This window comes from Amblyomma mixtum, chromosome 7, assembly GCF_055824585.1.
Source record: "Amblyomma mixtum isolate Tamu chromosome 7, ASM5582458v1, whole genome shotgun sequence".
NCBI lineage: Eukaryota > Metazoa > Arthropoda > Arachnida > Ixodida > Ixodidae > Amblyomma > Amblyomma mixtum.
In genome coordinates, this window is record NC_143018.1 from 13601737 (window position 1) to 13627265 (window position 25529).

General features: G+C 48.1%; 2 protein-coding genes across 3 annotated transcripts in view; one reads left to right on the forward strand and one right to left on the reverse strand.

Annotated features, from left to right (window-relative positions):
- Positions 1-5807, reverse strand: part of LOC149335064 (sodium-dependent nutrient amino acid transporter 1-like) — a 41793-nt gene extending 35986 nt beyond the window's left edge. The window contains exons 1-3 of the mRNA XM_089553589.1: positions 5761-5807; positions 4257-4425; positions 1796-1875 (exon numbers count right to left, since the gene is read on the reverse strand). Coding sequence (XP_089409715.1) covers positions 1796-1875; positions 4257-4425; positions 5761-5807 — 296 coding nt within the window. The remainder of the gene's footprint in view (positions 1-1795; positions 1876-4256; positions 4426-5760) is intronic.
- Positions 1-25337, forward strand: part of LOC149335063 (endothelin-converting enzyme 2-like) — a 67115-nt gene extending 41778 nt beyond the window's left edge. The window contains exons 1-3 of one of the 2 annotated variants that reach the window (XM_089551748.1): positions 10071-10245; positions 17654-17851; positions 23232-25337. In XM_089551748.1, the coding sequence (XP_089407874.1) occupies positions 10150-10245; positions 17654-17851; positions 23232-25115 (2178 nt within the window). In that variant the 5' untranslated portion in view covers positions 10071-10149 and the 3' untranslated portion in view covers positions 25116-25337. Of the gene's footprint in view, positions 1-10070; positions 10246-17653; positions 17852-23231 lie in introns of those variants that run through there. The other variant, XM_089551747.1, reaches the window with a different exon arrangement.
- Positions 25338-25529: the final 192 nt, after the last annotated feature.

Here is a 25529-nt window from a genome sequence, read left to right on the forward strand (position 1 = left end):
AAGGTAGGCCTGCGATGGGATGTTGCAGGCGACTATCGCAAGTGGACTCATGATAATCGCTTTATCGCGATCTTTTGCCGCTTTTTAAGCGATTCTTGTTTACACTCCTTTTTATAACTTTCTTTCCCTTTTTATTATGCCTAATGGCAAACAGCTCGAATAAAAAAAAACTGACCTCAGCCAGGTGAATCCAACGAGGCGCCGATATTGATTCTTGAAAATGAGCAGTAAAAATTGGTAGGAGTTTAAGGCAATGGAGTAGACGTGCGAAAAATGGTGTTTATTCTTCGATTGGACAGGGCACCTTAGCTACGCCTTAAGGGTATGACGTGTTTTCTTTAGTGGGTTAATGCCCATATATGCAGAATTGGTCATTCCCTACTTGACATTCGTAGATTGCGACGAGTCCTCATACCACTACCAGCCCAGTGGCGCAGCGGTTGAGATGTGCGAAAGTTAAAAATTGAATTAGTTCAATGGAAAAGAAGCATAGTGTAGAACTATATCGATACTGGAAAAGGCAGATCAGGAAAGAATTTTTCTATGATAACTCATGAGGCAGTGCCTTACTTTTTGAAGCTACGTCAGGGTGTCTTGGAACGCGCAGCTACAAAAAGAAATTTAACGATGACACATGTGCAGTGTGTGGTAGATCTGAGGACACAGTTGAACACCTCATACTCAAATGTGATGGTATCCATCCGGATGTCAATGCAGGCGCAGCCACTCTTCCGGAGGCCCTAGAGTTTAAAGATAACAACGGTCACGTAAATAAGTCTGGAGTTGAAGTTAGCAAAAAGCGATCGGAGGATTGGTGGCTGAAAAGCAGAGATGTGACATAAGGTTAGAAGTGTAGGAAACCGTAGGGAAAGAGAATTAACGACACAGTTGAACAAAAATAAAGAAAGAAAAGCTGAGCATGGTGGCAATTGCCACCACCCCGTCTCAAAGGGGGCGCTCCTATCCATCCATCCATCCATCCATCCGTGCCACTGCACTGGCAGGTGGCTGTTTCTATCACAGCCACCGGTAGAGATTGTGCGATCCATGTTGCTCTTCCCGAGCGACCTCTCGCGCAGCTGGCGAGATGCTCCTCCTAACTTACCCGAGTTACTACCCGAGCCACTTGGGTAAGCTCGGGCAGTAATTCGGGTTCCTAGGCAACTGCACAAGATCGTATACATACGTATGTATGGTGAATGTATTGTGAACGTACGCACGGCGACAAGATTCTTGGTCTGTGTTGGTAAGTGTAAAGTGCTTTCGCACTAATATAGCTAGTTGGTCTTCCCGTGTTATATTTTACCATTTCCGATGCCTAGGTAAGTCAGGCGAACACTGGCATATGTGAATTAGCTTTTAATTTTTTTGAACACGCATCACATACAAATTCCAATGCAGAGATGTGTCAAGCGAATCCTGGCGCCCTATGGGATAACCTCCAGTCCCCAATAACAAATCCCACTATGAGCTGTGATAGGTGCCATATATAGTGCAAGACTTCGGACTAATTCCTCCCAGCCTTGCGAACAGCGTGACACAAGCCCATGCATGCACACGGATTACTCAACAATTCTATCAATCAACATCACGCAAGTAGGAGGTTGAAAAGACAATGGTAGAGAATTTTTTAATGCGATAGCATTTATAAGTTATCTCACAAAAAATTTCGACCTTCTCTGCCACGAAATTTCCTGGTTGGTCGAGATAGGCCACAAGTCCTTGTGACGTCATCACAACCTGTCCGCCTCGGCAGGTGGAAACTTGGCCACCGGTTTGTGAGTAACCTGCCCACCGTGACATGTGGTCGCGGCGGCCATCTACCAAAATCTCAAACATCCCAAAAATTTCCGAAGGACCAGCAAAATTTTGGAACTACGCCCACCCGAAAAAACAGATTATAGGTTGAGTGAGCTAAGATGGATTAGTGGGTCGGATCAGTACAATTCCATATGATAGTTCAGTCTAAGCTACTCGAACATTCTATGTGCTATTGACTCATGCATACGAAATAAGGGCAATTGAACCGGTTCCAACAGGTGTTTTGGCGGGAAAACAGCAAGATCAACGTTAGACACTTATTGTAGACATCGTAACAGGCGACTTAAATGCTATCGCATTTTCTTCTTTAAGAATACGGTATAGAGGGCCCCCAAGTTTTTGTTTAAATATTACCACTGTATTTTGCAGCGACGGCTGCGTTTCACGTCGTCAGCGGCGGCGTAAGCGGTGGTTGCGTTGCCATGGGAACCACTCTGGCGGTGGTCGCCGTGGAAGGAATAGGGTGCCACGTGAGTGAAGGAATGCGTAACTGGTAGGTGGGTACCGTGGTAGGAGTAAGGCATCACGAGAGCGGACAAATCCCCACCCGGAGGTTGTTTACCGTGGAAGTCAGAGGGTATGGAGACAGCGTATAATGGAGCAACTCGGCGTGCGGTTGCCACGGGAACCAGCCAGTAGGTAGTTACCCCAGAAGGAGGAGGAAGATAACGTGTAAAGAGAAGGGTATGGCGAGAGCGCAGGGAAGGTAGCCAGAGAGTGGTTACCATGGGAATCACCCGGATGACAATTACCGTGGAAGTCAGAGGGTATGGAGACAGCGTATAATGGAGCAACTCGGCGTGTGGTTGCCACGGGAACCAGCCAGTAGGTAGTTACCCCAGAAGAAGGAGGAAGATAACGTGTAAATAGAAGGGTATGGCGACAGCGCAGGGAAGGTAGCCAGAGAGTGGTTACCATGGGAATCACCCGGATGACAATTACCGTGGAAGTCAGAGGGTATGGAGACAGCGTATAATGGAGCAACTCGGCGTGTGGTTGCCACGGGAACCAGCCAGTAGGTAGTTACCCCAGAAGGAGGAGGAAGATAACGTGTAAAGAGAAGGGTATGGCGAGAGCGCAGGGAAGGTAGCCAGAGAGTGGTTACCATGGGAATCACCCGGATGACAATTACCGTGGAAGTCAGAGGGTATGGAGACAGCGTATAATGGAGCAACTCGGCGTGTGGTTGCCACGGGAACCAGCCAGTAGGTAGTTACCCCAGAAGGAGGAGGAAGATAACGTGTAAAGAGAAGGGTATGGCGAGAGCGCAGGGAAGGTAGCCAGAGAGTGGTTACCATGGGAATCACCCGGATGACAATTACCGTGGAAGTCAGAGGGTATGGAGACAGCGTATAATGGAGCAACTCGGCGTGTGGTTGCCACGGGAACCAGCCAGTAGGTAGTTACCCCAGAAGAAGGAGGAAGATAACGTGTAAAGAGAAGGGTATGGCGACAGCGCAGGGAAGGTAGCCAGAGAGTGGTTACCATGGGAATCACCCGGATGACAATTACCGTGGAAGTCAGAGGGTATGGAGACAGCGTATAATGGAGCAACTCGGCGTGTGGTTGCCACGGGAACCAGCCAGTAGGTAGTTACCCCAGAAGGAGGAGGAAGATAACGTGTAAAGAGAAGGGTATGGCGAGAGCGCAGGGAAGGTAGCCAGAGAGTGGTTACCATGGGAATCACCCGGATGACAATTACCGTGGAAGTCAGAGGGTATGGAGACAGCGTATAATGGAGCAACTCGGCGTGTGGTTGCCACGGGAACCAGCCAGTAGGTAGTTACCCCAGAAGGAGGAGGAAGATAACGTGTAAAGAGAAGGGTATGGCGAGAGCGCAGGGAAGGTAGCCAGAGAGTGGTTACCATGGGAATCACCCGGATGACAATTACCGTGGAAGTCAGAGGGTATGGAGACAGCGTATAATGGAGCAACTCGGCGTGTGGTTGCCACGGGAACCAGCCAGTAGGTAGTTACCCCAGAAGAAGGAGGAAGATAACGTGTAAAGAGAAGGGTATGGCGACAGCGCAGGGAAGGTAGCCAGAGAGTGGTTACCATGGGAATCACCCGGATGACAATTACCGTGGAAGTCAGAGGGTATGGAGACAGCGTATAATGGAGCAACTCGGCGTGTGGTTGCCACGGGAACCAGCCAGTAGGTAGTTACCCCAGAAGAAGGAGGAAGATAACGTGTAAAGAGAAGGGTATGGCGACAGCGCAGGGAAGGTAGCCAGAGAGTGGTTACCATGGGAATCACCCGGATGACAATTACCGTGGAAGTCAGAGGGTATGGAGACAGCGTATAATGGAGCAACTCGGCGTGTGGTTGCCACGGGAACCAGCCAGTAGGTAGTTACCCCAGAAGAAGGAGGAAGATAACGTGTAAAGAGAAGGGTATGGCGACAGCGCAGGGAAGGTAGCCAGAGAGTGGTTACCATGGGAATCACCCGGATGACAATTACCGTGGAAGGAGGAGGGTGCGACAAGAGTAAAGGAATCTTCAACTGGAGGATGGTGACCTTGGAAGGCGGAGGGTGTGGCAACAGGCTTCCGAAGGCGCAGCCAATGATGGTTGCCATGAGAACCACCAGGAGGGTAGTCACGCTGGAAGGAGGAGGATGGTTACCATAGAAGGAGGTTATGTCGAGAGCGCAGGAAGGCGCGACCGGTTAGTAGTTGCCATGGGAACCATCCGGAGGGAAGTTGTAGTTTCCCTGCAAGGAAGAGGAAGGTGGCCGTGAAACGAAGGTATGGCGAGAGGGTCCGACAGCGCAACCGGAAGATGGTTACCACGAGAACCATCGGAAGGCGGTTGCCGTTAAAGAAAGAGGGTGGGGTGACAGCGGAGAAATGTCCAACCAGAGAATGGCTGCCGCGGAAGAACTAGGGTATGGCAAGAGCACAGCGAAGCATAACCGGAAGGTGGTGGTTGTCGTAGAAGGACGACGGTATGGCGAGGCCGTGAGGCGCAAGTGGAGGGTGGTTGCTACGGGAACCACTCTAAAGGTAGTTACCCTGGAAGGAGGAGGAGGGTATGGCGAGAGTGCAGGAATGCGTAACCAGAAGATGGTTACCACAAGAACCATCCGGAGGGTGCATGGCTGCAGTTTAATGAGGTGGGAGGCTATGGCGAGAGCGTACGAGTGTATACACGGTACATCTGCGGTAGATGCTGCGAAACGCGCCACCCTAGAAGGTAGTGGCGCCGCGCCTACAGCAGCGGACTGCAGAGGGCAGCTAGTCGAAAAACGAGTGTCTGGGGAAAGCTGAATATAGCGTTCTAGAATTATACAGATATGAAGTCGCTCTCACACCTCTACTTCAGCGCACCGTAATATATACTTAACCGCTACCTTCCCAACCTTAAAAATACCTTAACTGTCCCTGAATCTCGCATTACATAGTGGTAACCATCCTATCAATTTCTTTCAGCTAATGTCTTGCAACAAAAACATTGGCACATTCGTTCTGCCCGTATAATCAAGAAAAGCGCTGGTACTAATTAATCGAACAAGTTATAGCCGTATAACGATAAACTCACACCATCTCTTGCAACATAGCGCTAAAAAAAACACGGACACAAGGGAGACACACAGGACGGGCGCTAACTTACAACAGTTGTAAGTTAGCGCCCGTCCTGTGTGTCTCCCTTGTGTCCGTGTCTTTTTAGCGCTATGTGGCAAGTAAACCATCACCAACTCGCCCAAGCTTCTACTCTCACACCATCTGATGCGCCGTGAGGCAAAACGTCAGTGCTTATCGCGCAGCGGTGCATTAGCAACCGAAGATACCTGCGTTTTCTTGCTTTCTAGATAACGCAGGCAGGCCGATCCCCCCCAGTTTAGAACAGCGAAAATCAAGCGGGAGCACAACAGGGAAGTCTCCACCAGCGAAGGCTGTTGTCAGTGGGTGTCCGAAAGAAAAGAAATTGTCACTCACGAAGACGACCGCAGCGACTGAGCAGCCGGGTCCAGAGAGGAAGCCATCAGGAGAGAAAGAGCACATCGAGCCCGCTGGAAAGAGTCGCCCCACCACAACTCAGAAGCAAGGCAAAGGAGAGAAACGGGCCAAGCAACGAAGAGGACACGTTGACGACGCGAAGGGCACCGGGGCACAGTCTACCGGAGCGTCGCCTCCTGCTGGTGATGAACGTTTGGTTGCACCTTCCAATGAGGCGTCGAAGAAATTCTCCGTAAATAGTCAACACAAGACGGACCGATCCAAACAAACCGAAGCTGCCGGCGCACAGAAGTGCGCCATAACTCAAAATCCAGAAGCGCGCCGAAAACCGGCAGAGCTTCCGGAACGGGACCCAGGAGACCAGGGCAGACCCAACTCCAAGCACACTGAGACAGCGAGGCCAAAAAGTCCGCATGAACAGCCCAAAGACTCCGAGAAATCTAAAGCGACTTCGCGATCCCTGCCCATCGCTTCGAAGGCCACACGCTTGGATGCTGGGCTCCAGCCTGCAGCCGAGGAAGCTGTGGGCACTAAAGGTGCTGGCAGACATGGAAAGCCGCAGCATGTGGAGCTCAAGCAACCGGAAAAGTTGCAGGTGTCGGGAAAGGCCGCCTCTCTCTCAAAGAGCCCTCCATTGGAGAATCAAGCCGCGAGCTTAGGTGCTGCAGGCAGTGGAAGGAGTGGCGCGGGAGGCCGAGTGCCTGAAAGACTCCAGGTGAGGCCAGCGTCATGAGACGCGTCTCCAGGTTGCAGTGTGTCGAAAAATGTGACGCATTTCATCCGGGTCCATATGATTCCAGTGTCTAATTATTAATGTGAAAGCATTATATTCACCATTAGCCCAAAAGCCGGCGTCCGCTGTCTATGGGACGGAATTCGGAGCATGTCAGAACGCCGGTGTACGATGTCGCAACACATGCAAGCGAACATAAGTAGGCATGAATGACGAAACGTAACGTACTGTGAGCTACGAAGGTCATAACTCTTAGTCAAAGTCATCACTCATAGTTATTATGCACCATTTGACTCAGCACTTCTGCAACGTAGCATGACTGAGCACTTTACAAATAACTTAAGGTAAGGTGTATAGATTTTGTACAAAGTATGCGTAGTCATGACTTAGCACTTTATTTTTGTAGCACAGCATATGACTCAGTACTTTACAATAACTTGAGGTATGGTGTATAGAGTTTGTACAAAGCATGCATATCCATGCCTCCTACTCAGTCATGACATGTCTCAGTCATTCTGCAACGTTGAATGACGAGAACTTGTAAATGTTTTCGCATTCTCACAATGTAAGCAGATTTAAATGTGTGTGCGTAATTTTTTCTTCCTCAAAATGTCCATAATGGACATTACATTGCCTTACTGTCTAAGCAGCTGCGTAAACCTTGGGTTTTAGAGTGAAACCCCGAATAAAATATATTCATCGGAATACTGTTGCGCGGAATGAATTCAGTAACGCTAAGTATAGACGCAAATTACTCAAGTTTTATTAGCAGTGTAAAAATAATTGTACCGCACAAAACGCACTTTATTTTCGATCAGGTGAATCATTGTGAAACGTAAATGAAAGGAGTGTAGTACTTGGTCTGAGATCGGCTTGGGACCAAAGCGCAGAATAGGCGATCATAAAACGCACGTGCTTCTGTACTGCCTCTTGAAGGTCTGAAAGCTCACTGGGGATTCCCTAAAGACACGTCCTCAATTGCATGTTTTCTATACATGTTGACTTTTTTTAATTTTACATATTTTTATTTCAAAGAAGGCGAGAGATACGTCCGTGCGATCCGTGCACGTGGATAGTTATCAACAAAAATGACCTAATCAACCTTTTTATTTATCATTTTAAAGGAAAGATTAAATAGCGAAATTACAAGTCGTCAACACCCAAGGCGATCCATTTTTTTTAGTTTTATCTATCGCCAATGTGGTTCAAATGTCGTTTCAGTTGCCTTTCTCACGTTGCACATTTATAAAAAGTTGTCGCAGCGCTTAGTATCACTGCCGAAAGGGCGTTAACTGCTTCTACGTCATAAAATACCCGAACGGTGCCTGTACTTGCTGCAATAAAAATGCGAGTGGCAAAATGGGCAAGGCCAGCTATAAACTAGCTTTCAAATGTGCATTTATGACGTTCGATGAACCACATTATTAAATCAGAAAATTGAATATATGGGCTCACCTTCAATTTTGACGGTCTTTAATTTCGTAATATCATCTTGCCCCCTGAAATAAAAATGTTTCTTAGCTTATTTTTGTTATTTAATCGTTTAATTCCTTAGGTATATCACGTACAGTCGTGCGCACAAGTGCATAGACCACGGGAGTGGCGGTGGTTGCGATTTGTCTGTGTATAAAGGCGTGTCTGGAAGAAATGGGTAGAAAGACGGGTAAACTTATTTGGTCAGGCACCCTATGCATATCTCGAAAGTAGGCGCTGCGCCGTGAGAAAGCGCTGGCGCGCAGTTCTGTCAGTTCGCGTGGTCTCTCCACTTTTGCGCACGGGTGTACATAATGGCTGCATTGCTGCACAATCCTCCTTCACAGAGCGCATCGACATATCTCTCTGTATCGAAACAAAATCTGTGAACATTAAAAATAACGCCCTGTATACAAAAGATTTAAGGAAACGAGACACTTCACGACATGTTTGTGGTCGTGGGGGACGACGCTGTAATCTGCTGTATGGCCACTTGCGGTCCTTAAGCTATGCACTAAAACCGCATCACGCAAGTGAAACTCAATTTCTCAGCAACCGAAAGGTCGTCTTCGCTATCTTCACCGCTGGGCACGTCGTTGGGTGAACTTGTGTTTCACCGCTGAGATCTATGGTCTTGTGCTCAGAAGTACACCACCATAATCTCTCCCTGAACGCGCTCGTGTGTGCCTTCAACACAATAGGGATTCAGAGTTCCGCAAGTAACAATGTTGCCCAAGACGAGATGGCTGATCATGCGTTTTTTCCAGCTGAAACAAGGACTAGTTTTTTTGTTTGATTGCTCTAAAATTAGTTTCTTACATTCTGTCCACACCCTTAGCGCCTGTCCTGTAGCCCTCGTAGTTTTTTATAGAGAAGTCGGCCATCTTGTCTTTGGCAACATAGTTATGTGGGAAAGCGCACTTGCGGAATTTCTAATATCCAGTATTGCAGCTCGAATTTAATCTTGCGTGGTTAATACAGCGCAAAAAGAAAAGCCTGACATTGAGAAAGGTTAATAGCGCAGGACTGCTAACCACTGTCTGCTAATTGAGTCTAGAGTTCAGTATATTCGGGGCATCTAATGTTGCCGAGGGCAAAGGTTAACGAAAGAAAAACGCGGCGATCTCTGGAGATGAAATTGCGGCAGTGTCAATGGGAGTCGTCACGAGCAAGGAGGAGTGTATGTTTTAATGTGATAAGCCCCACAGGATCAAAATGCGTCGACGGTCATGAAATTTGCTCATTGGCTGGAAGTGTCGGCACCTGACCGCAGCATTATCATTGCCTATTGGTAAATTACGTCATCAGACTGGCGCCCCATTGACTGGAGGGAAGTTGCGTCACCAGACGGAAATTGACGTTACGTCCGTTGAAGGTATTTCACTGTAAAAACAATGTAATTAGATGTCCCTGTGATTTTTTTTTCCCTCGCCAATGTAATAACCAGCCAGTTATCGGCGAAATTTATTATGCTTTTCTTGTGTGTCACACCTACATCACGGCGCACGAAGTGCACTATAGTGTGGGATTGTTGAATTAGGACTTTTTTGCAGTACAATCGAGTTTCTGCATCGAGATTGGACAATGGAGGCTTATCCCCTAGAAAAAAATGACGTCATCATAATCAAGGCGGAGCAACGACACGCTGTGGCCACTGCACCAAATGAGTAATTCAGCTAGATGCTGTGGTGTTCTCCTGCGTCTATCTCTGCGCTATCGCAACTGCGAAAGTTAACTGACGCATCCGTTTTTCAGCAGGTTGGAAAGTATCCGGGTCGGTATACGAAACGGTTCTGTGCCCATTCCTTCCAGTTTTGTAGCTTCCGACCTACGTTTTTGGCTCAAACCTAACAAAAACGGAGACATGGTCATAGCTTCAACCAACGCGAACGGTGGGTGAAACGAAAGTGAGGACTGTTTTGATATTTTTTATATTATCTCCGCCACAATGTTTTGTTTTGTTTTTTTTGCTACGCTAATACAGCTTGCCCGATTCTCAAACACCTCCTCAAGCGCGTTCGCAATTTGTCTGGTCGATGTCAGACCTCGTCTACGATGAAGCTTCGTTTTTCGTGCAGGTCCTTCCGATTTCATCGGACAGCAATGCGACAAACGTCACAACAGACGCTGGACGGCCCCCGGCTACTCGACGCAGTGGCAGCATGGTGCGCAAAGCAAGCAAGACGTCGCGCAGGTCCACCATCTTCGCCACGACCGCCCTCATTTCGTACGGCCTGCACTCCTTCAAACTGGACAAAGTACGCTCAGACGAGAACTGGGGCTGAGAGGCACTGCACTCTTTCGAAAATTGCGAGGACACTTTGGCAACTAAAGTGTTGAGAGGCGAAAGCAGAGAACACTATGCCATGACGACTTCCGGTGGCTGTGACGTCACACCGTTCCCATGGCTATATCGATACCCAAAGTATACATCTTTCGGGGATCTTAAGTGTTAATTACGCTTAATGACACATTTTTCCATCTAATTTGATACAAATCCTACGTTTTTCCGACCATTCTGTGACAATTTTCACTGTGCCGTGACGACTTCCGGTGGATGTGATGTCACACCATTCCCGTGGCTATATCAACGTCCGCGCTATTTCGACGCAATTTCGACATTTTTGCCTATAATTAATGAACTAATTAATCTACACTCATCAAACTTGGCTTCTAGGGTCATTTTTTCTTCCTCTATCTGAAGGAACCATTCGTTTTCTACTATCTCTTTTAGTTCCCGCGTTAACTGGAGTTAAACGCTGCCAATGGGTGACACCCTCTGTCAACGGACGTCATTATGAGCCATTAAAGGCTTTCGCCTTAATATGGGAGGTCACGCCGAAAAGTCGCGAAGGCTAACGCATTCTGAAGCGCTCCAAAGCGGCTAGTCGTCTATCACGCGCGCAGCCCTAGCTGCATTTCACAGGCCGCGTTAGACAGCTTCCCGCGCCGTCTGTCGAGGGCGCGGCGATAACTTGATGCTGCTCTCCCACCTTTTCTTGCGACTGTGCATAGATAGGTTGCACTCACGGTTCCTCCATGGTTGCACTAATTAAATAGCAGCCGCCATGTTGGAGTCGAGCACGCGCGTTTATTAAGTCCGCTTATCGCAACCTGCTCCGACATGCACTGTGAAAGCTGTGTTCGCTTTGGTTTGGTTTATGGGGTTTAACGTCTCAAAGCGACTCAGGCTATGAGAGACGCCGTGGTGAAGGGCTCCGGAAGTTTAGACCACCTGGGTTTCTTTAACGTGCACTGACATCGCACAGTACATGAGCCTCTAGAATTTCGGCTCCATCGAAATTCGACCACCGCGGCCGGGATCGAACCCGCGTCTTTCGGGTCAGCAGCCGAGCATCATAACCACTGAGCCGCCGCGGCGGCCGAAAGCTGTGTTCGATTCATCACCATGTCTTTGTGACGTCACCTGCAAGGCACCCACAGACGTCGGCATGCGTCAGCACCCAAACCTGGCAATGAGCCTGAGTTCGCAGTTAATTCCCCCAGATTACTGCTAATTATTTGGCGGTGCCCAGTAGCAAGATGCACTTACGTCTCTTGCGCTGGTAACAATACATGTTACCCAATTTTGCTTCAGGTTTACCGCCAATACCAAAGTTTGTGATTAGAGAACAAACAGGAATTCCGAATGTGCTTTTGAACATGGGTACGAAAGAGTCTTCTGATGATGATGACATTCCCTACGCTTTTATTTATTTTATTTAATTATTTATTTATTTATTAGTTACCTGCATCGCCCCGCAGGGCATTACAGCAGGGGGGTACACACTTCATTATAGGTATAAAACAATTATTGCAGTGCATGGAAACATACAATGCTCGATGGCAAACTGTTCCAGTCCCGAACAGTTCTAACAAAAAAAGAATAACGCAAGACGTCACCCTTGCAAGAAAATTCCCTGACCTTCAAGCAGTGGTCCAGTCGCTTTGATATATAATGAGGTGCCTGGATATATTGTTCGCGGTTTATGCCAGTTTTTGAATAATAAATCTCATGGAAAAATTTCAATCTAATGTACCTTCTACGGTCCTTCAACTCTTGCCAGTTAAGTTTTCGTTTGCTTTCCGTCATATTAACTTGCCGATTATAATTACCAAGAACAAATCTAACTGCCCTATTCTGAATTTTCTCTAATTTTCCTACACACTCAGATGTGTGTGGGTCCCAGCAAACACATCCATATTCAAGTATGGAGCGTACATGACTGAAATACAGCTGTGTTTTTAAGTTACTTGGTAAATGGCTAAAATTCCGCCGTAGAAAACCCAAATGTGATGCTGCCTTATTCGCAATATAATTAATGTGCTTATTCCATCGTAAGTCCGATGTAAAAAAGACGCCTAGATATTTAAATGACTTGCTTATGTTTAGAGTAAAATCATTAATTCTATACCTATACGGATGATAAGCACGTTTTCTTGTGAAGGTGACGTGAACACTTTTGTTTATATTTAAGGACGTGTCCCAACGTACACACCAGTCTGCTACAGTATCTAAATCAGTTTGCAGGATTTGCGAATCAGAAGTGGAATTTACTACTCTGTAAACAACACAATCATCGGCAAACATCCTGAGTGAAGACTGTATGCCAACTGAAATATCATTAATATACAGCAAAAACAAAAGTGGTCCCAATACTGAGCCTTGGGGAACTCCCGACGTAACTGGTGCATACTGTGAAGAAATACCGTTCAGAACAACAGCCTGTTTTCGTAACGATAGATATTCTGCAATCCACGCAATTACTTTACAATCCAGGTTATACGCTTTCAATTTGGAGAGAAGACTGTGCGCGACAACATCAAATGCTTTGCGGAAATCCAAGAAAACGCAGTCCACGACTTGTTGCTTATCGATTGCCGATGCCAAATCATGAACGAACTCTACCAGCTGCGTACTGCAGGAAAATCCACGCCTGAAACAATGTTGACTACTGCATAGGAGATTGTGTTTGGTGAGATGGGCCATAACGCAACTATATATTACATGCTCCATAATTTTACAGGTTATGCTGGTTAAGGAAACGGGTCTGTAGTTCTGAACGGAGTTTCGCATACCAATCTTATGTATGGGCACGACACGCGCTACCCTCCAATCAGCAGGCAAGTCGGTTTCATTAAGAGACTTCTGGAACAGCCGGGTGAAATACAGACATAATGAAAAGGTATTCAAGATCGGTCAGTGGCTTGGCCAGAAGTATTTTTCGGGGGGCTTTATACGCCGCCGGTAAAAATCAGAAGAGAGAGCCTGCGCTCAAACAATATCTCAGTCATTCTGCTGTAATAAAGGCGAAAGGTTAGCTGTTTCGTTCACTGTAATATCTACGTAATACGAGTGCACAAACGACTCCGAGCACTTTATTCGTAAAGAAAATTTTCTCACAAACAAACACTCGTAAGCAAAAGCCGCCGCGGTGGCTCAGTGGTTATGGTGCTCGGCTGCTGACCCGAAAGACGCGGGTTCGATTCCGGTTGCGGCGGTTGAATTTCTTTGGAGGAGAAATTCTAGAGGCCCGTGTACTGTGCGATGTCAGTGCACGTTAAAGAACCCCAGGTGGCCGAAATTTCCGGAGCCCTCCACTACGGCGTCTCTCATAGCCTTGGTCGCTTTGGGACGTTAAACCCCATAAACCAAACCAACTCGTAAGCAAAATCGCAGATATTTTTACCTAATATACAACATAGAAGCTTTTGCTTTGCAACAAAGTAGCAACTGCGAACGAATGGTATTTCTCAAAACTTCTACCCCATCCATGAGAACCTGCGCCCGGCTGCAGAGGCGCTTAAAAAAAGCACTTTTTAATATCGCTATAGTTTATGATCGTTTGAGGCCAATGCAAATGATGAAAAGTAGGCTGACGTGAAAAGGTACAGCCTTTGTCAAAAGTAACCAGGCTGCACGTTTTTCTTCTCAGTCGTATATTAAAGCTATTATACCAGCTCTCAAGCTCTAAATCTCTGTATGGTAAGAAGAACCCCTGTTCTCACCTTAAAGAACTTTTTCATCTTTAGGGAAGCCGTGAGGGCTCTATTATACGATTGAGAAGCAATCCATGCAGCCTGGTTACTTTTGACAAAGACTGTACGTTTTATTGGGGTGAACTGTGCCTACAGTTAAAATGAGTGCCATAGGTCGTGTGATGGCGAGGAAGAGTGACTATTTTCTGCAATAACTTCCGCCTCCTATTAGAAGAGGAACCATTTTTGTCAGGAAACCCACTCTTTTTATTCGTTTTTACATTTTAATATATCGATGCAGTGTGAATAGAACGGACGAAAAAAAGGCCGAAAGGAGGCAAGGAAGAGAAATGCAGTGCTCAGAAAATTTTGAGGGGTGTTCTGACACCGAACTCCCCCCCCCCCCCCCCCCCCCCCCCGGCGACGGCCCTGAGATTGGTTGCTTTCTAAATCACAGCATAAAGGACTAATTCTGAGAGTCGAGGGCCGCTGAGAGTCATACCGCTTTATAAAAATAGAAAAAAAAATGTTAATTATCATCCGAATCCACTCCTACAGTTTGTAAAATGCTCGAGCTTATTATACATAAACACATTTCAGAACATTTAGATAAAAATAATGTGCAGATTAAATTTCAACACGGATTCAGAAGAGGATATTCAGCATGCACACAATTAGTCGAAAGCGTCCACGATTTTGCTATATCGATAGAAAACGGCAACAAACTGACGCCATTTTCATGGAATTGTCAAAAGCATTCGATAAGGTTTCTCACAAAGAACTATTGTTTAAATGGAATCAAATCCTCAGAAATTTTCACCTCATAATTTGGATATTATGAACGATCGCCATCAGTTTTTTGTATTCAGTAACGAACACACTATAGTGCGCCCTCGGTTGACTATGGCGTTCCCAAGGGCTCGTTCTTTGGAACCCATCTATTTCTTTTATATAATAATAATATCGGGAAAGTTATTCGGTGAAGTCATTGCTTGGACAAATACCCGCGAACTTTTAAAAAATAATAATAAATAAACAAACTGATATCAATGAAACAGAAACTGTGCAAAAAAGGGCCGTTCGTTTCATATGCAACGCCTTCCGGAAAACACCTGTAAGCGCTTTACTAACTAGAGTAGATTTAATTTCATTAGTTGAGATACCCTTGTTTCCTGTGCCGCTGCTTCTCCGACTACCTCCCGTTGTTCATCGGCTTCAACAACTAGACGAGCCCGTTCTCGCGACATATCTCTAGCGAACACGGATTCGTGAAGCTCTCTGTCGTACACTCTAAACAGAAAAGGAGTAACAAGAGGAGTGCGCTAAAGGACATTTTACTCCCTTTTCACTCCCATATGGGCGTATTAACGTTTAAAGCGTAGGGATCACTAGAAGCAGCCCAGCACCTCCAGTGCTCAGTCGAAGAACACGCCCCGGTGACCGGTTCTGGCTCCAGGCGGCGAGCGCTGGCGTTTAGTCTAGAGTCACTGGAAAAAATTTCAGAGTACCGCAAAGGTCGGAATTTGACTGGCAACACTGAGCGGCCACTGCCATTTACCTTCCAAGCCGACTGCGCCGCAGGAAGGTCGCCGTGTTGGAAGAGCTTGATATTCGGTGACATATCGGGTTGAGTGTTCACTGAAGCGCAAATATTTCGTGCTCGGAAACAATGGTTACTCAAGAGAAAAAGATATTGTTATTTTGTGCGAAGTAATGCAACCGGCGGTTGTTTTACTCCGCGGTTGCGTTTACTGCAGGAACTGTGCTATGATTGTGAGCATCTTAGCGCTGCTATCGTGAGCTTGTGCACGCCTTATTCCCCTTCCGCGGAGGAAGCTACGAAGGAAACATTTCGCCACTCCGAGCAGCAAAGAGACAAGCTCGTGCTTTTGGGCAGTGAGCATCGTGGACCGCCATGGGGCCGCTGTCTCGTTCAAGCAGGACAAAACTACTTGACATTAGCTTCTCCTTCCCATCCACTCTAGGCTTCTCGAAGTCTTCAGCAAAAAAGTGGTCCTGCAAATGTTTGTTGTGCAGTTAGAAGAGTGATGCTGGTCACCCGAATGCTGGGCTGCCCAAGGAGGCTCCCAGGGCTTTTTCGAGTGAAGCCCTGTTTCAAATATGTGGAACAAGGAAAACATGGGAGATAGCTGTAATAATAAGCTGAAACACCCAAATAAAGAGGCGAATAAAAGAATACGTTATAAAGGTTTCTAAGTTTACGCAGTGACACTTAAAATAGCTCATTTGGGATGTAAACACGCATGTGGCCGCAACACGCAGCTTCAAGGATTGCTAACATTTGACCCATTTATATTTTTCTACCAGTCCCAACACAACTGCACAGAAGGCGGCCGTTATGTGGACGTAAGACATGCCCGACCATGTTTTTATTGACTGCGATCGTCACGGTCCGCGAAAAACAAGTGCCATGGGTCGAATGACTCGAGGCGCGGAAAAATCGTGCGAGTGCTTGGTGCACGTTAGGACGCGGAATTCTCGCGCGGCAAATGTGCCTTTGCGTGCCACAAGCACGCAAAGGCACCGGCCGATTCTGTGCAACCACGCAGAACGACGCTCTCGGTCATTTTTCCCGGTCGGAATCGAGAAAAAAGTCTTTCCGGACTCGGTTCGGTTGCTGCATCCGAAGGCGCAGCAGCCAGGCATGATTTCTTCAGTATCAAACACGAGAGCGACAGTTGCAACACGAGAAACGTCGGGAACCTGCGCTCTTCTCAGCCGGCCCGAGCGGCGCTTGGAAGGTATATGGCACCCCAAGATCACGTGGTACGATTGGGCCAATGACCGCGTCGGCGGCGCGGGGAAAAGAAATGCGGTACTCTGAAATTTTTTCCAGTGACTCTAGTTTAGTCAGCAAGGGCGAATCACGTGGTCAGTCACGTGACACAACTGGCGAGAGCGAGCCGTCGGCGCAGCGGCGGAACGAGTGGTAACAGCTGCGACAAGTCATGTGGTATGACGTCACAGCCCCACCTGCGGCTAGCCTCCAGTTAGAGGTCAAATCCAAGCGCCATTTGACCTTCAGCTTTTCATTCGAGAAGTGGAGCTTCTCGCTCCAAAAAAAATTGGTTGTGGCTTAACTCAGTTATGCCTGGATGTGCGTAGCGAGAGGTATTGTTAATCTTACTGTTTAGCTTGGTTCTCTCTACGGTTACATCTTTATCGTTTAGCTTAGCAGTGTTTAGGTTTTGTCGTTACCTATCGTTAAGTTATGGTTACGTTAAAGACTAGAGATTTTCAAAGTGTAACGCATTTATTTTCAATGTCATCTTGTTGTTTCTCAATTACCACTAAGACGGCCCGATGGTGGGTGAAGTAGCAAGCAGCCGTCTTAATGGCTCCTACGAAGTCTGGCTTCTCTCAGTCTCCGACTCACTTTCCATATCTGCCGACGAATCCCACCAAGCCGCCCCTTCTATATATACGATGCAACGCCGGCTCCTCTGTTGTTGCAACGCGGTTTCATTGGCTCCTGCTCTGACGTCATGCCAGATGGCGTGGCGAGCGGCGCTGCCAGCTGCAGCGGTTGCTAGGCAACGGCTCAGCTCGCGGTGTGGCCACCGGCCACAGCAAAACGGCGAGAATACGGTCAATGTAGCTCTCGCTAAAAAAACCCAAACTAACAAGATGCGCTAACTTTCACCACTCACGACGCCCATTCTCCAGGCGAACGACTCGCCGTCAGGCTCGCGGTACTGGCACTGGGTCACGCGCCCCGCCGTTTGCCTGGCTCTGGCCGTCGTCCTTATTCTGGTGGCCGCGGCGGTGCTCTCCAAGCAGCTGGGGCCTCCTACGAAGAGGGACGCAGCCACCCTCTGTAAAACGGCTGCCTGTGTCCGCTACGCGGAGCTCATTCCGCTTAAGGTGAGCGCCTGTCCTTCGCTGAATTTCCTCCCTTCTTTATTTCTTCCTTTCTTTTTCTGTTTCTCTCTTCCTTCTGAAATTATTTCACACAATTTCATGCAAAACTGTCTCAACAGCCGCAGCAAAAGGCTGTAAAGTGCCCAACGACGTCGTTTCAAACTAACCGTACGGACAACATGAGCATTACTGCATGGCTAAGCAGCATTGACGCAAACAATACTCGTATAAAACCATATGATTGCAATAGAAGCAGTCAAAAAAGTTGTTACGTTGAGTTATCAAAAGAATTTGCGCTAACAAAAGAAAAAAGAATCTGAATAGGAAGCAAGTATATCAGATACCGCACAAGAGTTCTTTGTTTCCAGTCATAAAGGCTGTTACTTTCTCACTTGGTGAGGGTCACGAACTCTCCTATATCTGTACGTGGCAGTCGCTCACAAAATCGCGGAATCAAGTGCCTCACTGCTGAAATGGCAGATACTTCTGCTGGATTGTAAGTCGTATCTGAGGTAAGTGAACAATGCAACGAATTAAACGAAGAGCGAAGGATACGACAGCACTTGTGTGTCTTTCATTCGTCATGTTCACTGCGCTGTTCACTTGCCAGATCGTCGTTTGTCTGTGTTTTTAGCTTGCCAGTGTCGTCACAGTCAGCCTGGTCCAATTACGATGCTTTAAAAGTTATGATGTAGTGAACGACATATGTGTCATTTTCAAGTAAGTTGCATCATCTGCTGGCTTAAATTGCCGTTAGTTTAGAAAATTAGAAAATGGATGATGTGTAGCTTCAATAAAACTTGTTGCTGGGCTAGTTGGTGACGCATACTTGAATAAAAAGGTAGCGCAAAAAAGACGACCACAGGAGGAATGCACCACAAACACGAACGCTTGCCTGCGCTAAACGTGAGCGACGAAAACAAAACGCTGGTGCGAACGGCGTCGCTTTCTTGGCTGTCAAGTGTCTGTGCGACACGGTTGGTTAACGCAAAATGGTTTTCTACGCAGGTGTCAATAAACCTGCCCAGACACTAGCAGGGCTTCATTTTACTAATCGGGAATGCAAATTCTGGTGCAATGCTTCTGGTGAACCTTAACAAACGCAGAAAAAAATCATTTCGACCCCCTGGGGTTCTTTAACGGGCACTGACATCGCACAGCACACGGGCTCCGTTAGCGTTCCGTCGAAACGCGGCCGCCGCGGTCGGGCTCGAAACCTGGTGCTCAGGCTCGGTAGTCCAAGCCACTTTTCTGTTTTCTTCGTGAAGTGAGAAATTTACTACGTTTATCCTTCGTTTAATGCAGCACTAAAGATTGAAACAAAATTTGTTTAAAAGCCTCACGAAAACTAGGGCGGGCATTCCAGAAATGCGAAAACACACGACAAAACCACATCTTAGAAAATTCTAGAGAGGTATCTCTAGCAGGAAACCAGTCTCTCTTCTTGAGTTCCGAATGACGGCTTGAAGTTAGTTGCGATGAGCTTCTGGTTCCAAATGCAACTGTGAGCGGCTCTCTCGCAGTCTCAGATAGTTACATGTTGGAGGAGCTGTACGCCTTTTTAAGGCGGAAGCCTTTAATGCCTCATCGTTGTAAGCAGCAGCTGCCGACAGAAAATGTCACGCTTTTCAGTTGCTCGAAACAGTCGTCACGTCACAGTGCGCGAATTTCAAACGAGGCCAATAGGTGAGCTGCGTTTCCGCCGTCAACGCAAAGAGTCATGGGAAAATCGTCTGCTAGCTACTTCCGGTTCCAAATTGCTCAACTGATTGCATGCATCGCCCTATTCACCGCGTAAGTTGACATCGTTTATGCGATAAATAACTCTTGGTACTAGTCACTGATTGCACTGAAGCATCGAAAGAGAAATTCAACTTCGCCTCATGAGCAGTCTGCAAGTTGATTCGCCTTGTAGCCTGCTGCAGTTGTGATTTTAGGGTGACGAAAGGAGCCTGGTACCTAACGCACTTTTAGCTCTAATATGGTACGTTGCGCAGCGCAGGGCTAATCACACATGCGATTGAAGTAAGTAACGTGGTGACCTTGACTTCATGCAACGTATTTCCAACGGATCACTGAAAGCAGTAAGTACTCGATAAAATATTTCTGCTCCACAACACGCGGGCAAGCCATTTCATTTTATTCAAGCAGCTCCGTACAACACAGCGTAGGATATATAATCTAACGCCTCTACTCTCCTTTGCGGCGTGTTCCTGAGTGTTCTCACATGAAATGCCGCCTGCACTTCATCTGGAATAACAAAAAGGCGACAAGGCGATTTATTACTGCACCATGTGATGTGCTGAGACGCGTGCCTCGCGCAGTGGCATATATGGGTCGTCTGCTAGCACACTGGCGGCTCTACACGCTGTCAGGAAAATACGAGCATCGTCTAATCAGCTGCACAGATTGCAGTTTACCAAAGTGCGGCAAAAAAACGGCTGTATAATGACTTATGCGCTAAACATGTCGAAACGCACACGAAATCACCCTCAACGCATATGCACAACAGACGTGGACTACGGCGGCCGGCATATATCAACCATGAAAATATACTCTTACCTCTCTAGATTGTCCATTTCTGCGCTCAGGTCATGCAGATATGTAGTACGGGCTTCTCTTTCGATGCTTCAGTGCAATCAGTGACTAGTACCAAGAGTTATTTATCGCATAAACGATGTCAACTTACGCGTTGAATAGGGCAATACATGCAATCAGTTGAGCAATTTGGAACCGGAAGTAGCTAGCAGACGATTTTCCCATGACTCTTTGCGTTGACAGCGGAAACGCACCTCACCTATTGTACTTTGGCTACTAACCATGCAACCAATTAAAGGGATCGTATAGTGATGCTCCAAGTAAGTTTGACTGAGTTTAGTTAATTGCTTACTTAACCAATTAGTCCAATTAACCTTTCTAGTCAGACCAGATAAATAAATAAAACCGAGTAAGAAATTGGCCGTGCTTGGGAATCGAACCCCGGTCTCCGGAGTGCGAGTCGAGCACGCTACCACTCCGCCATGCCAGCTCGATGGTTTGGAATGAACAAAGGTGCGTCTAGCGAATACGGTGTCTTCGTCCACTCCCATCTTCCTCCCTTCCCGTTACGGCGAGGTTTAGGTGTCCACCGAGATATGAGAGACAGATACATTTCCTTTCCTCAAAAACCAATTTACCGACGAGCAAGGCGTATTTGTCCGCGTTCCAGATTGGTCCAAATTGTCGTGACGTCACCACGCGCGAATTTTGACGGGTGTCCACCGAAATATGTGAGACAGTTACTGCGCAACTTCCTTTCCTCAAATACAATTTTCATTTTCTTCACTACTGCCCCTCTTTCTTCTTTCACTCACACTTCCTCCCTTCCTGTACCATGCGGCTCAGGTGTCCACCGAGACGACAGAGAATTACAGCCCCATTTCCTTTCCTTAAAAAGCGTTGCGTTCAAAGGGCAACGCATCGCGCCGAACGGGTGGTGGCATTCCGTGGACTCCCTGGCAGCGCTACAACACGCTGTCGCGTTCCATTCCTAAAGGCGAAGCTTAAGCGTCATTAATTGGCAGTTAATTAACGCACCAACAAAATGTGAACAATCGCGTAGCAGAATGCAGCACTCAGGCTTTCGCCTTTAACCACTTTAGCCGCTAAAGTTTCTCGTAATTTTTGCTATATCGCCATGAATGCAATTTATCACGAAGTTCTGACAAGGCACATACATGGACGTTTATGCATACGACTACGCTACCTACAAGTGCGGTTGGCCGTCCGGTCCTCTTTTATTGCGTAAGCAATACTGCGCCAGGTTTCGGGCCATCGCGTAGCTCCCAGCGGTGGCCGAGGTCAAACAGATGGAGCGCCGTTGCCATAGCAACCGTTTCAGTCGCGCTCCACCAGGCGGCAGGACCGTCGCTGGGCCGCCACCGCTGCTGCTGCTGTTGTTTTAGAATGAGGAAAAGGAAAGTGCCCAGGCCTGCCGATTGGCTCGAACCGAGCCACCACAAATGCCACGTGCAGATAGAGGAGAGTTGAAAGATCAGATGAAAGAGTGAAAGAAAAGACGCGCGTCGCAACAACCGCGCCCGCCGATGCGAAGACGCTGGCTGAAAATATCTGCCTCTCCCATAACCGAGAGTAGAGTAAGCATGAAATGTTTACGGGCATAACACGAAGCGTACGCGGACACGGCGAGACGCAGGCCTGACAAGAATGTAATGCAGCGCGTTCGAAACTGTCTAAAAGTGCGTAGAGGCGAAACCGTTTTCCGCACCACTTTGCCTATGTGACAGTGGTGCCGTCACCACTGGATTACGTCACACATAATTGATGACGAAGTAATAACATATTACTAATTTGTGACTAATTACTGATTAATGACTTAATAATAATTAACTGCTAATTAACGACGCTTAAGCTTCGCCTTTAGGAGTGGAACGCAACAGCGTGTTGTAGCGCTGCCAGGCAGTCCGCGGAACGCCACTACCCGTACGGCGCGATGCCTTGCCCTTTGAACGCAACTCTTTTTGAGGAAAGGAAACAGCGCAGTAATTCTCTGTCATCTCGATGGACACCCGAACCGCACCGTACAGGAAGGGAGGAACGCCACCACCCGTTCGGCTCGAAGCTACCGGCGCTTGTATGCCGGTCCTGTAGGCGGGCTTAGAGAGTCTCGTTAAATCTCGTACGGTGCCCGGATGTTCTCGTTTCAGTGCCCGGATGAGTGGAATTCAGTGCCCGGATGTTGGCTCTCGGTCTCGGCGTGACGTCACCACACTGCCGACAACGGGAGCTAAAAGCATTTCATGCTTAAAACAGACAAAAGGGATGTGCATAGGCCTAGCGTGTGTAGTGTCCACACCTGACTTTGAAAAGGGATGTGCATAGGCCTAGCGTGTGTAGTGTCCACACCTGACTTTGCTGTAGTTCACTTGTTGTTTTTTGTTATTTCTTATGTACCATTTAGATTCAGCAACAGATCTCTTTAGCTGAACCTACGGAGGCGAGACAACGGCTTCTAAAATTCTGCTTTTCTCGCTGCCTCGAAAGCCAACTCTGGTTTGTATGTATGCGACCCACGCTTGTAACATTTAGCTTCGTTGATAGAGAAAGCTATCGCAAGTTCACGCACCGTTTTGGCGGTGTACAGTCTTTGCCAGAAGTAACCAAGCTGCATGGTTTGCTTCTAATTCGTAGAGTATAGAGCCCTTACGGCTTCCATTATGATCAAAAAGTTATTTGAAGGTGAGTACAGGGGTTCTCCTTACCATACAGAGATTTAGAGCTGGCATAATAGCTTTAATATAGGACTGAGAAGCAAACCGTGCGCCCTGGTTACTTTTGGCAAAGACTGTACATAGAGCCGGAAAATCACGCTTATTCTGCCCAGGTTAACATGTCTGCGGACCCTTGCGAGGACTTTAGCACGTTCGTCTGCTCGGCCTGGACGCCGCACCACCGCCTGTCCAACTACATCCCGTCCAAAAAGGCCGATCTGCTCCACCTCTGGCTCGACGGACTCGAGGAACTGCTCCTTGAAATCTCGCCAAATGTATCCGCTGCCAAGCATGCGGTGAACATGTACCAAGCTTGCATATCCAGCTCAGTCACCAGCGTCGCAGACCTTCAAAAGTTCATGGCCAACCTCGGCATCCCTTGGCCCGATGTCCCAGAGCAACCCTTTAGCCCACTGCGAGTACTGCTGAAGCTCGCGTACAACTTCCAGCTACCGCTCTGGTTCCGCATACGTACTCTGCGCCGAGAAATCGGACTAGGCTGCCACCAGATCGTTCACATCCAGGCTAGCGACGTCGTGGCGACGTCCCTGGAAGACCACAGCAGGCTGACAAGGTCGGGCGTCTACGTCGCCTACTGGCGGCAGTTCTACGGAGCCTTGAGGCGAGACAAGACCGGCAAACCACCAAGCGAAGATTTTATCGTTCGGACGGCCGAGGTGAACAGCTTCGTTCTCGAGACACTCTTCGCGGCTGGCAACAGCACCACGAGCGAAGGGCCCGCCTGCCTGTCCATTGGCTCCTTAGACACGTACACAAAGAACCTCTCTTCGTCACAATGGAAGAACGAGCTGATAGCCGTCTTGCGGTTCGCGAAGATAACTGACGAAGATAAGGTCAGCGTGAGCAGCTTGTCCATCCTCAAAGCCATCGGCACTATTTTTGCCGCCTACACCAGACGCGAAATCATGGAACACCTTGGCTGGAGCGTTGCGCAGATATTCGCGCCTCTCACCGACTCCGAGCTCTTAGCCGCCAAGTACGATCCCGGAGCAGCCCCGGAACTAGCCTCCCACGTCTGCGCCGCCGAAGTCGAAGCAACTTTTCTGGGTGTGGGCTCGACGATTTATCTAGCCAAGCAGCTGGACCAAGGATCTGAGGAAGACCTCATGGCAGTTCTTAGTAGCATCGCACTGACGGCAGATGCCATGGTCCGGGACGCTGTGTGGCTTGACGATGCCACAAAGGCGACGGCTCGCGATAAGATCAGGAGCGTGCGGACGGTGTTGTGGAAACCTTCGTGGTTACTGAAACAAGCGAGGGTTCTCGATCGCGTCTTTTCGGGCTTTCCAGAGGGCAATTCGTCCATCCTTTCGTACAAAGAGCGTTCGGCTCGCGGTATCGCTACCCTGGAAGAAAGTGGCCCAAACGAACTCGAGGAACTCCTCGCCATACCACCTAGCACGTCCATGGACCTGTTAAACTACGACCACGCGCTAAACGAGCTCGCGGTGTCGGCGAGCGCAATTCAGGAGCCGCTGTACGCTGCCGACGGTACCGAGACCATGCGGTACGCGGGAGTCGGGTTCTTGTTCGCTCAACAGCTGGTGCGTTCCGTAGACAAGCTGGGGCGCGGAGTGATGCCGGATGGCAGCTTCGCGCCCGAAGGCGCGGAACTCGGCAACGGCTCCGCCACGTTCGCGGATACCTTCAGAGCCGCCCTTGCACGCCGGACCGCCTGTCGCGATCTGGGCTACGACGACCTGTTCCCGGACGGCGTTGCCCTGGAGGTAACGTACGCGGCACTCGAGAAGGTCCTAGCCGCCACAGGCCAGAGCCCGCAAATAGTGCGGCAGTTCACCGACCAGCAGATCTTCTTCATGGCGCTCTGCTACTTCATGTGCACGAGGCGTGGAGTCAAGAGTCGCTCGTTCGGTGACTGCAACAAAGCGGTGTCCAACTTTGCGCCTTTCGCCCACGCCTTCAACTGCAACGCGGGTGCCAAGATGAACCCGGAACACAAGTGTTCGTTTTTCTGATTGAGTGGCAGCGCGCGCGCTTGTGGAACTTGTGTGCGACCACTGGAAGCGCCGTATTGGTGTTTATTAAGCATCAATCTCCATTTGTGTGCGCTTTCAGTGAACTTATTTTTATGTACCAGTGAGCCAGGATTCTCATATGTTTAGCCATAACGCGTCAATCCGCTGAGCTTAGCTTGAAGAGACAATGAAATATCGAAAGTAACCTGCATGCCGTGAATTTTCACAACTCCGCGAGAGCCATTTTTAGTGCAGCGCATCACTTGATGCTCTCCGGACTGTTTTACAGAATGGCAACGTTCTGGCCGTAAAATAGTGAAAAGGGTTTTCAATATCAATTTCAGGGATTTCAAATTATCAATTTCAGTGTTTTCAGATGACTCTTTTAGCGAAGCATCCAACTCATGTACTCCT